The following is a 16074-nucleotide window of genomic DNA, read 5'->3' on the forward strand; positions in this document are numbered from 1 at the left end:
TGTCTCTCTCTGTCAAGTAAATAAATAAAATATTTAAAAAATAGGGGCGCCTGGGTGGCTCAGTCGTTAAGCGCCTGCCTTCGGCTCAGGTCATGATCCCAGCGTTCTGGGATCGAGCCCCGCGTCGGGCTCCCTGCTCAGCGGGAAGCCTACTTCCCCCTCTCCCACTCCCCCTGCCTGTGCTCCTCTCTCACTGTGTCTCTCTCTGTCAAATAAATAAATAAAATCTTTAAAAAAAAAAAAAAAAAAATATTTAAAAAATAAAAATAAAAAAATAAATAAAATCTTAAAAAAAAAAACAACAAAAAACAAACAGCATCTGGAAAACTTACACTTTGAGTAAATTACTTACCCTGTGTTTCAGACGAAAGAATGCCACGGAGAAAGAAAAAAGTTAAAGAAGCCTCTGAAGCTCAGAACCTGGAGAAGAAAGATGCAGAAACTGCCAGTTCTGTCAATCTGAAGAGGAAACGTAGACTTGAAGATGCATTCATTGTGATATCTGATAGTGATGGAGAGGTCAGTATTCTGAAGAGTGGAGCTCTAGGTCTCAAACTATGCCTTCTCCATGACTGGTTTGTTTTGCAACTATAACTTAATGCCAACTTGCCAGAGCATGCAGTTTTTTTTTTTTTTTTAAATATTTATTTATTTATTTATTTGAGAGACAGAGAGCAAGAGAGAGCATGAGCCAGGTAAGAGGCAGAGGGAGAGGGAGAAGCAGACTCCCCACTGAGCAGGGAGCCCGATGTGGGGCTTGATCCCAGGACTCCGACATCATGACCTGAGCTGAAGGCAGACTCTTAACCGACTGAGCCACCCAGGTTCCCCAACTCATTCCTCTTTCTCATACTTTATAGCTAATCATTCACCACATCCTTTTTTTTTTTTTTTTTTAAAGGTTTTATTTATTGAGAGAGAGAGCGTGTGCATGCACAAGCAGGGAAAGGGGCAGAAGTAGAAGGAGGGAGAGAATCCATGTCCAGTGTAGAGCCTGACACAGGACTCAATCCCACAACCCTGAAATCATGACCTGAGCTAAAATCAAGAGTCAGATGCTTAACTGACTGCACCACCCAGGTGCCCCTTTTCACTACATCCTTTAGTGTTTACCTCTTAGAATGACACTGAGATCTATTCTTCCTCTTCCATTTCCATTTCTTTTCTGATCATCTGTTATTTGAGTTCTGGTAACAGACTCTGAACTTGCTTGTCTCCCTTTGTTTTTTTCCCTACCAAAATTTTTTTCTTTTATTTCACATAGTTTACTCTAAACTTTTTTTTAAGAATTCAGATTCTTTTTTTTAAGAATTCAGATATTTTATTTTTTTAAAGATTTTATTTATTTGAGAGCGAGAGAGAAAGAGCAGAGCAGGAGGGAGGGGCAGAAAGAGAAGCAGACTTCTTGCTGAGCAGGTAGCCTGATGCGGGGCTTGGCTTGATCCCACAGGTCTTGATCCCGGGACCCCAGGATCATGACCAGAGCCAAAGACAGACGCTTAACTGACTGAACCTTACCCAGGTGCTCCAAGAATTCAGATTTTAGATTTTTTTTTTTAAGATTTTGTTTATTTGACAGAGAGAGAGACAGCGAGAGAGGGAATACAAGCAAGGGGAGTGGGAGAGGGAGAAGCAGACTTCCCACAGAGCAGGGAGCCCGATGTGGGGCTCGATTCCAGGACACTGGGATCATGACCTGAGCCGAGGGCAGACACTTAACGACTGAGCCACGCAGGCGCCCCAGATTTTAGATTGTTGTACTTGCTTACTTAAAAATCTTTGTCTAGTCCTTACAAGATAAGTTTAGAATATTAATGTGGTATACTTCATGAGAACCTTCACAGTCTGTTCTTATTTATATTCTTATCAGTAGTGCATTAGTTGCCTTGTTTCTTGCCAAGACTATTAACCACATTTTTCCCCAAATTTGATAATCAAAATGTTGTATATTTTTAATTAGGAAAATTGAACATTTTTTTTGAAATATTTTTTTTTTTTAAGATTTTATTTATTTATTTGAGAGAGAGAGAGAATGAGAGAGAGAGTACAAGAGGGGGGAGGGTCAGAGGGAGAAGCACACTCCCCACCAAGCATGGAGCCTGATGTGGGACTCGATCCCGGGACTCCAGGATCATGACCAGAGCCGAAGGCAGTCGCTTAACCAACTGAGCCACCCAGGCACCCCTGAACATTTTTTTATATCTCTATTGGGTATTTATTTTTTTGAGTTTCCTTATAGTTTATTTTATTTATTTATTTATTTATTTAAAAATCTTTTTTTCTTAAAGGTTTTATTTATTTATTTGACAGAGAGAGACACAGCGAGAGAGGGGAACACAAGCAGAGGGAGTGGGAGAGGGAGAAGCAGGCTTCCCACGGAGCAGGGAGCCCAATGTGGGGCTCGATCCCAGGACCCTGGGATCATGACCTGAGCCGAAGGCAGATGCGTAATGACTGAGCCACCAAGGCGCCCCTATAGTTTAGTTTTTAATTAGGATTTTGTCTAAATAGTTCTTTTTAAAGAAAGGTATAAAAGTATAAAGAAGAAAACGAAACAGTTCATCAATTCTACCACTTGAATAACCTGTCTTAATATTTACAAAAATAAAATAGTTATACACAAACACACACAGATTCATTAAATTGTTATATACATACTTGTTAAAACAAAATAAAAACAGTTTAAAACTGTTTGAAAACAAAATAGTATAGAAAGGTATATAATGAAGGTATACACCTCGGTCAGTGTACATTTAATAAAAGGCAATAATTTCTTCTGTGTTCTTCCCCCCAATTTTTTATGCATATACCATCAATAAAATCTTTTACAGGAAAGAAATCATGCTACATATGCTTTTTTGCTTTTTCACTTATTTCTTGCAGATCTTTTTATAACAACATATATAGATCTAGCTCATTAATTTTTAAAAAATTGTCAGCTGTGTCATACAGGAGAGTCCATAAAATATAAATCAGTTTTTTTATTTTTGTTTTTCTTTTAAAAGGTTTTATTTATTTGACAGAGACAGAGAGAGAGTACAAGCAGGGGGAGCAGCAGGCAGAGGGAGAGGGAGAAGCAGGCTCCCTGCTGAGCAAGGAGCCCCATGCGGGGCTCGATCCCAGGACCCTGGGATCATCACCTGAGCCAAAGGCAGACATTTAACTGATTGAGCCACCCAGGTGCCCCCGTTTTTTTTTTTTTTTTTAAGTCCCCACCATCCATTTCACCCAAATCCACACCCCGACACCTCCAGTCTCCCCTCTGGTAACTATCAGTTCTCTATAGTTAAGAGTCTGTTTCTTGGTTTGTCTCTCTCTTTTTTTTTTTCTCCTTTGCTCATTTGTTTTATTTGTTAAATTCCAAATATGAGTGAAATCATATGGTATTTTTCTTTGTGTGACTTATTTCACTTAGCATTATACTCTTTAGCTCTATCAAGGTCATTGCAAATGGCAAAATTTCATTTTTTTTTTTTTTAAAGATTTTATTTATTTATTTGACAGAGAGACACAGTGAGAGAGGGAACACAAGCAGAGGGAGTGGGAGAGGGAGAAGCAGGCTTCCTGCGGAGCAGAGAGCCTGATGTGGGGCTCGATCCCAGGACCCCGGGATCATGACCTGAGCTGAAGGCAGACGCTTAAGGACTGAGCCACTCAGGCGCCCCAAGATTTCATTCTTTTTTATGGCTGAATAATATTCCATTGTATATGTGTGTGTGTGTGTGTGTGCGCGTGCACACATATCACATGTTCTTTATCCATTTATCAGTGGACACTTGAGCTGCTTCTATCATTTGGCTATTGTAAATAATGCTGCTGTAAACACAGGAGTGCATATATCCCTTTGAATTAGTGTTTTTGTATTTTTCTGATAAATACCCAGTAGCATGATTACTGGATTGAAGAGTAGTTCAATTTTTAACTTTTTGAGGAGCCTGCATACTCTTTTCCACAGCATCTGCACCAGTTTGTATTCCTACGAACAATACAAGAGGGTTCCTTTTTTTCCACATCCTTGCCAATACTTGTTGTTTCTTGTGTTTTTGATTTTAGCCATTCTGACAGGTGTGAGGTGATATCTCATTGTCGTTTTGATTTGTTATTTCCCTGATGTGATGTTGAGCATCTTGTCATTTGTCTGTTGGAGCCTCTGGTTGTCTTCTTGGAGAAATGTCTGTTCATGTCATCTGCACATTTTTTTAATTGGATAATTTGGTTTTTGGGTATTGGCTGTACCTGTTCTTTATATATTTTGGATACCTAACTCTTTATCAGATACGTCATTTGCAAATATCTTCTCCCATTCGGTAGGTTGCCTTTTATTTTATTTTATTTATTTATTTTTAAGATTTTATTTATTCATTTGAGACACAGAGATACAGAGAGAGAGAGCATGAGTAGGGAAAGAGGCAGAGGGAGAGGGAGAAGCAGGCTCCCTGCTGAGCCAGGAGCCCGATGCGGGGCTCAATCCCAGGACCCTGGGATCAAGACCTGAGCCGGAGGCAGACGCTTAAACCATCTGAGCCACCCAGGCGCCCCCAGTAGGTTGTCTTTTAGTTTTGTTGATTTTTTCCTCTGCTGTGCAGAAGGTTTTTTTTTTTTTTTTTTTAAGATTTATTGATCTATTTAAAGATTTTATTTTATTTTGTTTTTTTGACAGAGAGAGACATAGCGAGAGCAGGAACACAAGCAGGGGGAGTGGGAGAGGGAGAAGCAGGCTTCCGGCAGAGCAGGGAGCCCGATGTGGGACTCGATCCCAGGACCCTGGGATCATGACCTGAGCCGAAGGCAGACGCTTAACGACTGAGCCACCCAGGCGCCCTATTGATCTATTTAAGAGAGTGAGTACATGAACGGGGGAAGGGGCAGAGGGAGAGAATATCCAAATAGACTCCTGTTGAGCATGGGGCCTGGCCATGAGATCAGGACCTGAGTTGAAACCAAGAGTCAGATGCCTAACTGACTGAGCCACCCAGGCATCTCTGTGTAGAAGCTTTGTATTTTGAAGTAGTCCCAGTAGTTTATTTTTGTTTTTATTTTCCTTGTCTCGGGAGACATATCTAGAAAACTGTTCCTATGGCCAGTGTTAGAGAATTACTGCCTGTCTTCTCTGCTAGGATTTTTATAGTTTCAGGTCTCACGTTTAGATCTTGAATCCATTTTGAGTTTATTTTTGTGTATGGTATAAGAAAGTGGTCAGGTTTCATTCTTTTGCATGTAGCTGACCAGTTTTCCCAGCACAATTTGTTGAGACTTCCCACTGTATATTCTTTCCTTCTTTGTTGAAGATTAATTGATCATATGTTTGTGGGTTTGTTTCTGGGTTTTCTATTTTGTTCCATTGATCTATGTGTCTGTTTTTATGCCAGGAGCCTACTGTTTTGATCACCACAGCTATGTAGTATAACTTGAAGTCTGGAATTGTGATGCCTCCAGTTTTGTTTCTCTTTTTCAAGATTGCTTTGGTTATTCATATACAAATTTTAGGATTTTTTTTGTTTTACTTCTGTGAAAAATGCTGTTGGTATTTTGATGGGGATTGCATTAAATGTGTAGATTGCTTTGGGCAGTATAGATATTTTAACAATGTTTATTTTTCCAACCCATGAGCATGGAATGGTTTTCCATTTCTTTGTGTCATCTTTAATTTCTTTCATCAGTGTTTTACAGTTTTCAGAGTATAGGTCTTTCACCTCTGTGGTTAAGTTTATTCCTAGATATTTTATTGTTTTTGGTGCAATTGTGAATGGGACTGTTTTCTTAATTTCATGTTCTGCTGCTTTGTTATTAGTATATAGGAATGCAACAGATTTCTGTACATTAATTTTGTATCCTGTGACTTTACTGGGTTCATTTATCAGTGCTAGTAGTTTTTTTTTTTTTTTTAAGATTTTTATTTATCAGAGAGCAGAATGAGAAAGAGAGCAGGTGGAGGGAGGGGGAGGAAGGGGCAGAGGGAGAGTGAGAAGCAGACTCCCCGCGGAGCAGGGAGCCCGATGTGGGGCTCGATCCCAGGACCCTGAGATCATGACCTGAGCCGAAGGCAGACGCTTAACCGACTGAGCCACCCAGGCGTTCCATTGCTAGTAGTTTTTTGATGGAATCTTTAGGGCTTTCTCTATATAGTATCATGTCATCTATAAATAGTGAAAGTTTTACTTCTTCCTTACTGATTTGGATGCCTTTTATTTCTTGATGTCTGATTGTACTATGTTGAATAAAAGTGGTGAGAGTGGACATGCTTGTTTTGTTTCTGACTTTAGGGGAAGCTCTCAGTGTTTCCCCATTGAGTATGATGTTAGCTCTGGGTTTTTCACATAAGGACTTTATTATCTTGAGGTATGTTCCCTCTAGACGTACTTTTTTGAGGGTTTTTATCATGAATGGATGTTGTACTTTGTCAAATACTTTTTCTACATTTTGAAATAATCATATGGTTTTTACATTTACATAAAATGTAAATCATAGTTTTAAAAAATAATCTGAACACCTGTATTTACTACCTTAGAATTCCTTTTGACTTAGTATGACCCTCACCAGTTGCATCCGTTTCCACCCATATAGAGGTAACCACTATATTTGTTTTAGCTTTCCATGCTTTTCTATAGTTGTACTACATTTATGTGTACACGTAGGGGTGCCTGGGCGGCTCAGTCTGTTAAGCATCTGCCTTCGGCTCAGGTCATGATCTTGGGGTCCTGGGATTGAGCACTGCGTGGGGCTCCTGGCTCATCAGGGAGTCTGCTTCTCCCTCTCCCTCTGCCCCTCCCCGCCGCTCGTGCGTTCTCTTGCTCAAATAAATAAATAAAATCTTAAAGAAAAAACAAAACAGTACATGTATACTAAAAAAGTTTCAATGGTTACATGCTTTTACCAACATTTTTCAGTAATCATTTCTCCAAAGATGAAGTTTTACCTTTATTGTGAACTAAAATCTTGTCTATAAATGGATTTGATTTTGGATTTTCTATTTTGTTCCATTGATCCATCACAGATTTTTGAAATAGTTGTTCTGTTGATTATCTTGGGTTTTTTAGGTAGGCACTTATATCTGCTAATAATGATTATTTTTTTCTTTCCTTTCTAGTATTTTTTTATTCTATTTTTTTATTATTATGTTATGTTAATCACCATACATTACATCATTAGTTTTTTGGGTTTTTTTTTTAAGATTTTATTTATTTGACAGAGAGGGAGATAGCAAGAGCAGGAACACAAGCAAGGGGAGTGGGAGAGGGAGAAGCAGGCTTCCTGTGGAGCAGGGAGCCCGATGTGGGGCTCGATCTCAGGACCCTGGGATCATGACCAGAGCCGAAGGCAGATGCTTAACGACTGAGCCACCCAGGCGCCCCCATCATTAGTTTTTGATGTAGTGTTCCCTGATTTCATTGTTTTTGTATAACACCCAGTGCTCCATGCAGTATGTGCCCTCTTTAATACCCATCACCAGGCTAACCCATCCCCCCACCCTCCTCCCCTCTAGAACCCTCAGTTTGTTTCTCAGAGTCCATCGTCTCTCATGGTTCGTCTCCCCCTCCGATTTCCCTCCCTTCATTCTTCCCCTCCTGCTATCTTCTTCTTTTTTTTTTTTTTTAACATATAATGTATTATTTGTTTCAGAGGTACAGGTCTGTGATTCAACAGTCTTACATAATTCACAGCGTTCACCATAGCACATACCCTCCCCAATGTCTATCACCCAGCCGCCCCATCCCTCTCACCCCCCACCACTCCAGCAACCCTCAGTTTGTTTCCTGAGATTAAGAATTCCTCCTATCAGTGAGGTCATGTGATACATGTCTTTCTCTGATTGACTTATTTCGCTCAGCATAATATCCTCCAGTTCCATCCACATTGTTGCAAATGGCAAGATCTCATTCCTTTTGATGGCTGCGTAATATTCCATTGTATGTATATACCACATCTTCTTTATCCATTCATCTGTCGATGGACATCTTGGCTCTTTCCACAGTTTGGCTATTGTGAACATTGCTGCTATAAACATCGGGGTGCATGTACCCCTTCGGATCCCTACATTTGTATCTTTAGGGTAAATACCCAGTAGTGCAATTGCTGGATTGTATGGTAGCTCTATTTTCAACTTTTTGAGGAACCTCCATACTGTTTTCCAGAGTGGCTGTACGAGCTTGCATTCCCACCAACAGTGTAGGAGGGTTCCCCTTTCTCCTCATCCTCGCCAACATCTGTCATTTCCTGACTTGTTAATTTTAGCCATTCTGACTGGTTGTGAGGTGGGATCTCATTGAGGTTTTGATTTGGATTTCCCTGATGCCGAGCGATGTTGAGCACTTTTTCATGTGTCTGTTGGCCATTTGGATGTCTTCTTTGGAAAAATGTCTGTTCATATCTTCTGCTCATTTCTTGATTGGATCATTTGTTCTTTGGGTGTTGAGTTTGATAAGTTCTTTATAGATTTTGGATACTAGCCCTTTATCTGATATGTCATTTGCAAATATCTTCTCCCATTCTGTCGGTTGTCTTTTGGTTTTGTTGACTGTTGCTTTTGCTGTGCAAAAGCTTTTTATCTTGATGAAGTCCCAATATTTCATTTTTGCCCTTGCTTCGCTTGTGTTTGGCGATGTTTCTAGGAAGAAGTTGCTGCAGCTGAGGTCGAAGAGGTTGCTGCCTGTGTTCTCCTTTAGGATTTTGATGGACTTCTGTCTCACATTGAGGTCTTTCAACCATTTTGAGTCTATTTTTGTGTGTGGTATAAGGAAATGGTCCAATTGCATTCTTCTGCATGTGGCTGTCCAATTTTCCCAACATTTGTTGAAGAGACTGTCTTTTTTCCATTGGACATTCTTTCCTGCTTTGTTGAAGATGAGTTGACCATAGAGTTGAAGGTCCATTTCTGGGCTCTCTATTCTGTTCCATTGATCTATGTGTCTGTTTTTGTGCCAGTACCATACTGTCTTGATGATGACAGCTTTGTTTTTTTTTAAAGATTTTATTTATTTATTTGAGAGAGAGAATGAGAGAGAGAGAACACATGAGAGGGGATAAGGTCAGAGGACGAAGCAGACTCCCTGCCGAGCAGGGAGCCCGATGCGGGACTCGATCCCAGGACTCCAGGATCATGACCTGAGCCGAAGGCAGTCGCTTAACCAACTGAGCCACCCAGGTGCCCGATGATGACAGCTTTGTGTAATAGAGCTTGAAGTCTGGAATTGTGATGCCACCAGCTTCGCTTTTCTTTTTCAACATTCCTTTGCCTATTAGGGGTCTTTTCTGGTTCCATACAAATTTTAGGATTATTTGCTCCATTTCTTTGAAAAAAGTGGATGGTATTTTGATAGGGATTGCATTGAATGTGTAGATTGCTCTAGGTAGCATTGACATCTTCACAATATTTGTTCTTCCAACCCATGAGCGTGGAATGTTTTTCCATTTCTTTGTGTCTTCCTCAATTTCTTTCATGAGTATTTTATAGTTTTCTGAGTACAGATCCTTTGCCTCTTTGGTTAGATTTATTCCTAGGTATCTTATGGTTTTGGGTGCAGTTGTAAATAGGATCGACTCCTTAATTTCTCTTCCTTCTGTCTTGTTGTTGGTGTATAGGAATGCCACTGATTTCTGTGCATTGATTTTATATCCTGCCACTTTACTGATATCCTGTATGAGGTCTAGCAGTTTTGGGGTTGAGTCTTTGGGTTTTCCACATAAAGTATCATATCATCTGCAAAGAGTGAGAGTTTGACTTCTTTGCCGATCTGGATGCCTTTTATTTCTTTTTGTTGTCTGACTGCTGTGCCTAGGACTTCTAATACTATGTTGAATAGCAGTGGTGATAGTGGACATCCCTGCCATGTTTCTGACCTTAGGGGGAAAGCTCTCAGTTTTTCCCCATGGAAAATGATATTTGCTGTGGATTTTTCATAGATGGCTTTTATGATATTGAGGTATGTACCCTCTATTCCTATACTCTGAAGAGTTTTGATCAAGAAAGGATGCTGTACTTTGTCAAATGCTTTTTCTGCATCTATTGAGAGGATCATATGATTCTTGTTCTTTCTTTTTCAAAGATTTTATTTATTTATTTGACAGAGAGAGAGGCAGCGAGAGAGGGAACACAAGCAAGGGGAGTGTGAGAGGGAGAAGCAGGCTTCCTGCGGAGCAGGGAGCCTGACGCGGGGCTCGATCCCAGGACCCCGGGATCACGACCTGAGCCAAAGGCAGACGCTTAACGACTGAGCCACCCAGGCGCCCCGTTTCTTGTTCTTTCTTTTGTTAATGTTTTGTATCACATTGATTGGTTTGCGGATGTTGAACCAGCCTTGCAGCCCAGGGATAAATCCCACTTGGTTGTGGTGAATAATCCTTTTAATGTACTGTTGGATCCTATTGGCTAGTATTTTGGTGAGAATTTTTGCATCCTTGTTCAATCAAGGATATTGGTCTGTAATTCTCCTTTTTGATGGGGTCTTTGGTTTGGGGATCAAGGTAATGATGGCCTCATAAAACGATTTTGGAAGTTTTCCTTCCATTTCTGTTTTTTGGAACAGTTTCAGAAGAATAGGTATTAATTCTTCTTGAAATGTTTGGTAGAATTCCCCTGGGAAGCCATCTGGCCCTGGGCTTTTGTTTGTTGGGAGATTTTTGATGACTGCTTCAATTTCCTTAGTGGTTATAGGTCTGTTCAGGTTTTCTGTTTCTTCCTGGTTCAGTTTTGGTAGTTGATACATCTCTAGGAATGCATCCATTTCTTCCAGATTACCTAATTTGCTGGCATAGAGTTGCTCATAATGTGTTCTTATAATTGTTTGTATTTCTTTCGTGTTGGTTGTGATCTCTCCTCTTTCATTGATGATTTTATTTATTTGGGTCATTTCTCTTTTTGATAAGTCTGGCCAGGGGTTTATCAATCTTGGTAATTCTTTCAAAGAACCAGCTCCTAGTTTCATTGATCTGTTCTACTGTTCTTTTGGTTTCTATTTCATTGATTTCTGCTCTGATCTTTATTATTGCTCTTCTCCTGCTAGGTTTAGGCTTTATTTGCTGTTTTTTCTCTAGCTCCTTTAGGTGTAGGGTTAGGTTGTGTATTTGAGACCCTTCTTGTTTCTTGAGAAAGGCTTGTATTGCTATATACTTTCCTCTTAGGACTGCCTTTGCTGCATCCCAAAGATTTTGGACAGTTGTGTTTTTATTTTCATTGGTTTCCATGAATTTTTTAAATTCTTCTTTAATTTCCTGGTTGACCCATTCATTCTTAGTAGGATGCTCTTTAGCCTCCGTGTATTTGAGTTCTTTCCAACTTTCATCTTGTGATTGAGTTCTAGTTTCAAAGCATTGTGGTCTGAAAATAGGCAGGGAATGATCCCAGTCTTTTGGTACTGGTTGAGACCTGATTTGTGACCTAGGATGTGATCTATTCTGGAGAATGTTCCATGGACACTTGAGAAGAATGTGTATTCTGTTGCTTTGGCATGGAATGTTCTGAATAGATCTGTGAAGTCCATTTGGTCCAGTGTGTCATTTAGTCTTTATTTCCTTGTTGATCGTTTGCTTAGATGATCTGTCCATTTCAGTTTGGGGGCTCTTAAAGTCCCCCACTATTATTGTATTGTTGTCAATGTGGTTCTTTGCTTTTGTTATTAATTGGCTTATATAATTGGCTGCTCCCATGTTAGGGGCATAGATATTTACAATTGTTAGATCTTCTTGTTGGATAGACCCTGTAAGTAGGATATAGTGTCCTTCCTCATCTCTTATTACAGTCTTTGGTTTAAAATCTAATTTGTCTGATACAAGGATTGCCACCCCACCTTTCTTTTGATGACCATTAGCATGGTAAATGGTTTTCCACCCCCTCACTTTCAATCTGGGGATGTCTTTGGGTCTAAAATGAGTCTCTTGCAGACAGCATATCGACGGGTCTTGTTTTTTTATCCAATCTGATAGCCTGTGTTGTTTGATTGGGGCATTTAGCCCATTTACATTCAGGGTTAACTATTGAAAGATATGAATTTAGTGCCATTGTATTGCCTGTAAGGTGATTGTTATTGTATATGGTCTGTGTTCCTTTCTGATCTATGTTACTTTTAGGCTCTCTCTTTGCTTAGAGGACCCCTTTCAAGATTTCTTGTAGGGCTGGTTTCGTGTTTGCAAATTCTTTTAGTTGTTGTTTGTCCTGGAAACTTTTTATCTCAGTCACGGGTATATGAGTAGCTGCGCTCCCCTGCTAGAACCTCCAAACAAGCTCTCCTTCTATTTTCAATCACAGCCTAGCTGGATATAGTATTCTTGGCTTCATAGTTTTCTCATTTAGTGCTCTGAATATATCATGGCAGTCCTTTCTGACCTGCCAGGTCTCTGGATAGGTCTGTTGCCAATCTAATGTTTCTACCATTGTAGGTTACAGATCTCTTCTCCCGAGCTGCTTTGAGGATTTTCTCTTTGTCTATGAGACTCGTAAGTTTTACTATTAGATGTCGGGGTGTTGACCTATTTTTATTGATTTTGAGAGGGGTTCTCTGTGCTTCCTGGATTTTCATGCCTGTTTCCTTTCCCAAATTAGGGAAGTTTTCTGCTATAATTTGCTCCAGTATACCTTGTGCCCCCCTCTCTCTTTCTTCTTCTTCTGGGATCCCAATTATTCTAATATTGTTTCGTCTTATGGTATCACTTATCGCTCGAAATTTGCCCTAATGATCCAGTAGTTGTTTATCTCTCTTTTTCTCATCTTCTTTATTTTCCATAATTTGGTCTTCTATATCACTAATTCTCCCTTCTGCCTCATTTATCCTAGCAGTTAGAGCCTCCATTTTTTATTGCACCTCATTAATAGCCTTTTTGATTTCAACTTGGTTAGATTTTAGTTCTTTTATTTCTCTAGAAAGGGTTTCTGTAATATCTTCCATGCTTTTTTCAAGCCCAGGTAGTATCTTTAAACTCTAGTTCCGACATCTTACTAATGTCCATATTTATTAGGTCCCTGGCAGTCGGTACTGCCTCTTGTTCTTTTTTTTGAGGTGATTTTTTCCATCTTGTCATTTTGTCCAGGGGAGAATAGATGAATGAGAGAACAAAATGCTAACAGGGTAACAACATCTCCAGAAAATATACACTAAACAAATCAGAAGAGACCTGAAACCGGGGAAAAAGAAAGGGAAAGAAAGAAAAAAGAAAAAGCAAAGAAAAAGATAAAAACAAACAAAACCAAAATGAAACAAAAAAAAAACAGGATATGATCAAATATGGTCATGCTGGTGCATAGATCAGTGCCACACACTAGATTTTGGGCGTATTTTGGTCTGTTAGAAGAAAGTGCCTCCCAAAATTTTAAAGAAAGAAAAACTTATATTGTACAAAAATAAGGGTTAATACGATGAAGGGGTGGAATATGACTGTAAAGATGATAATTATAAAAGATTTTATAAAAGGAATTGAAAAGAAGTTGGTTGAAAAAAGAGTATTTAAAAAAAAAAAAGGGAGAGAATGTGATCAGGCAGGAGACTAGAACAAAGCCATACACTAGAGATTTAGGGTATATTTTGGTCTGTTAGAAGAAACTGTATCCCAAAATTTTAAAGAGAGAACAACTTATATATATATATATACCAAAAATAAGGTTAACTACTATGAAGGGATAGAATGGTTGAAAAAGGGAAAAAGTAAAATTCAAAAAAAAAAAAATGAACTTTGAAAGACTAAAGAATCTTGGGAAAAAAGCCATGAATTCTATGTGCAGTATTCCTCTAGCGCTGGAGTTCTGCGGTTCTCATTGATTGGTAAACTTGGTCTTGGCTAACTGTTCTTGCTGATCTTCTGGTGGAGGGGTCTGTCGCAGTGATTCTCAGATGTCTTCGCCAGAAGCAGAATTGCCCTGCCCTTGTTGGGGGCCGGGCTAAGTAATCTGCTCCGGTTTGCTCTCCGGAGCTTTTGTTCCCTGCAAGCTTTCCTACAGCTTTGGAGGACGAGAGTGAAAATGGTGGCCTCCCAGTCTCCGCCCCAGAGGAGCCGAGAACTCGGGGCCTCACTCCTCAGTGAGCCCCCAGAGAAAAGCAGTCAATCACGCCCGTCTCCCCAGTCTCCGGCTGCACTCCGTGCTCACCTGGCCTGTGACTGAGCCCTTCTATCCCTTGCACCCGACTCGGTGTGGAGTCTCCAAACCCAGAAGATTCCTGCGGTGCGCTCCCGCGCCACTCCTCCCAGGGGAGGAAGGGGAGTCTCCCTGGATCTGCTGCTTGTTGGGTCCCTGCTGGAAGAGCGGTGGCCCAACTGTGCCGTGGATCACGGTTTATGGCAACCCTGAGCTGAGAGCCCAATCCTCCTCGGCACCGTCTGTGCAGCCGGCTTCCTCACTCTGATACCTGGGAGCTCTGCTGCACTCAGGCACCCCCGGTCTTTCTGTGACCCTGAGGGTCCTGAGACTACACTGTCCCAGTGAGGGTTCCGCCCCCCCCCCCCACGCTTAGCCACTGGAGTGACGTCCCTCAGCGGAGCAGACTTCTAAAAGTTCCGATTTTGTGCTCTGCTGCTCTATCACTTGCTGGTATCAGCCAACGGAGGCCCCCTCCCCCGCCGTCTTTCTTCCCCGAATATCGCCTCGGACTCACTTCTCCGCACATCCTATTTTCCAGAAAGTGGTCGCTTTTCTGTTCAGAGAGTTGCTGCTATTCTTTTTTTTGATCTCCTGTTGAGTTCGTAGGTGTTCAGAATGGTTTGATGCCTATCTAGCTGAGTTCCTGGGACCAGACGAAATTTAGGTCTCCTACTCGTCCGCCATCTTGCTCCTCCTCCTTTCTAGTATTTAAACCTTTCTTTGTTGTTTGTTTCATTACATTGACTGTAGCTTCCAGAATAATGTTGGTTGATTTCAGGGATTGAGTACATCTTTGTCTTGACTTGAGATTAATTGTAAACTGTTCAGATATTTTGCTCTTTGTGTCGTATTTCTGTTCCTTATTATGTTACAGAAATATTCTTTAATTGCTTATATAACATTAGTATTTTTAGGAATGGATATTTAATCAGATGCCTTTTCATTATCAAACAAGAAGTTAGGGCGCCTGGGTGGCTCAGTTGGTTAAGCGACTGCCTTCGGCTCGGGTCATGATCCTGGAGTCCCGGGATCGAGTCCCGCATCAGGCTCCCTGCTCGGCAGGGAGTCTGCTTCTCCCTCGGACCCTCCCCCCTCTCATGTGCTCTCTTTCTCATTCTCTCTGTCTCAAATAAATAAATAAAATCTTTAAAAAAAAAAAAAAAAAAAAAAAACAAGAAGTTATATTTTTCTCCTTTAATCAGTTAATATTATGTATTATATTAATATATTTTCTAATTTTGGCACATCTGCAATCTGGAGTAAATCTTACTTGGTCGTGATGTATTATGTTAACATAATATTGTATTTGCTTTCTCAATATATTATTTAGGAGTTTTGCATCTGTTCCTAGTGGTACTGGTTTTGTATAATTGTCTTTTTTTGTACTGTCTTCATTAGATTTTAGAATCAGGTTTAAGCTATCAAATGGGAGGAAATTTTTCACCTTTTATTGTCCTGCCACAGTCTGTATAGTAAAGGAATTATCTTTAAGATTCTTTAAGCTTATTAGAACTTGCTTACACAACTAGGCTACAAATTAGTTTTTAATAAATACTTAAAAGTGTAGTGTGTTGGTATTTTTACAATGCATTCTAAAACAAAAAATCTTTTTAAAAAATGCACCAAATATGGTGAGTGCTGTGAATTGTGTAAGACTGATGAATCACAGACCTGTACCTCTGAAACAAAGAATACATTATGTGTTTAAAAAAAAAAAAGATAGTAGGAAGGGAAAAATGAAGGGGGAGGAAATCGGAGGGGGAGGCGAACCATGAGAGACTATGGACTCTGAGAAACAAACTGGGTTTTAGAGGGGAGGGGAGTGGGGGGATAGGTTAGCCCAGTGATAGGTATTAAGGAAGGCATGTATTGAATGGAGCACTGGGTGTTATACTCAAACAGTGAATCATGGAACACTACATCAAAAGCTAATGATGTAATGTGTGGTGACTAACTTAATGTAATAAAATTAAAAAAAAATAAAAAATGCACAAAAATACAGGTTTGGAGGT

At 40.1% G+C, this 16074-nt stretch overlaps 1 protein-coding gene across 1 annotated transcript in view; it reads left to right on the forward strand.

Moving 5' to 3' along the window:
- The window catches only part of UIMC1 (ubiquitin interaction motif containing 1), a 178138-nt gene that overhangs the window by 55461 nt on the left and 106603 nt on the right, over positions 1–16074 (forward strand). Inside the window, exon 2 of the mRNA XM_021698718.1 lies at positions 365–519. Coding sequence (XP_021554393.1) covers positions 365–519 — 155 coding nt within the window. The remainder of the gene's footprint in view (positions 1–364; positions 520–16074) is intronic.

The sequence above is a fragment of the Neomonachus schauinslandi genome, chromosome 7 (assembly GCF_002201575.2).
Source record: "Neomonachus schauinslandi chromosome 7, ASM220157v2, whole genome shotgun sequence".
NCBI lineage: Eukaryota > Metazoa > Chordata > Mammalia > Carnivora > Phocidae > Neomonachus > Neomonachus schauinslandi.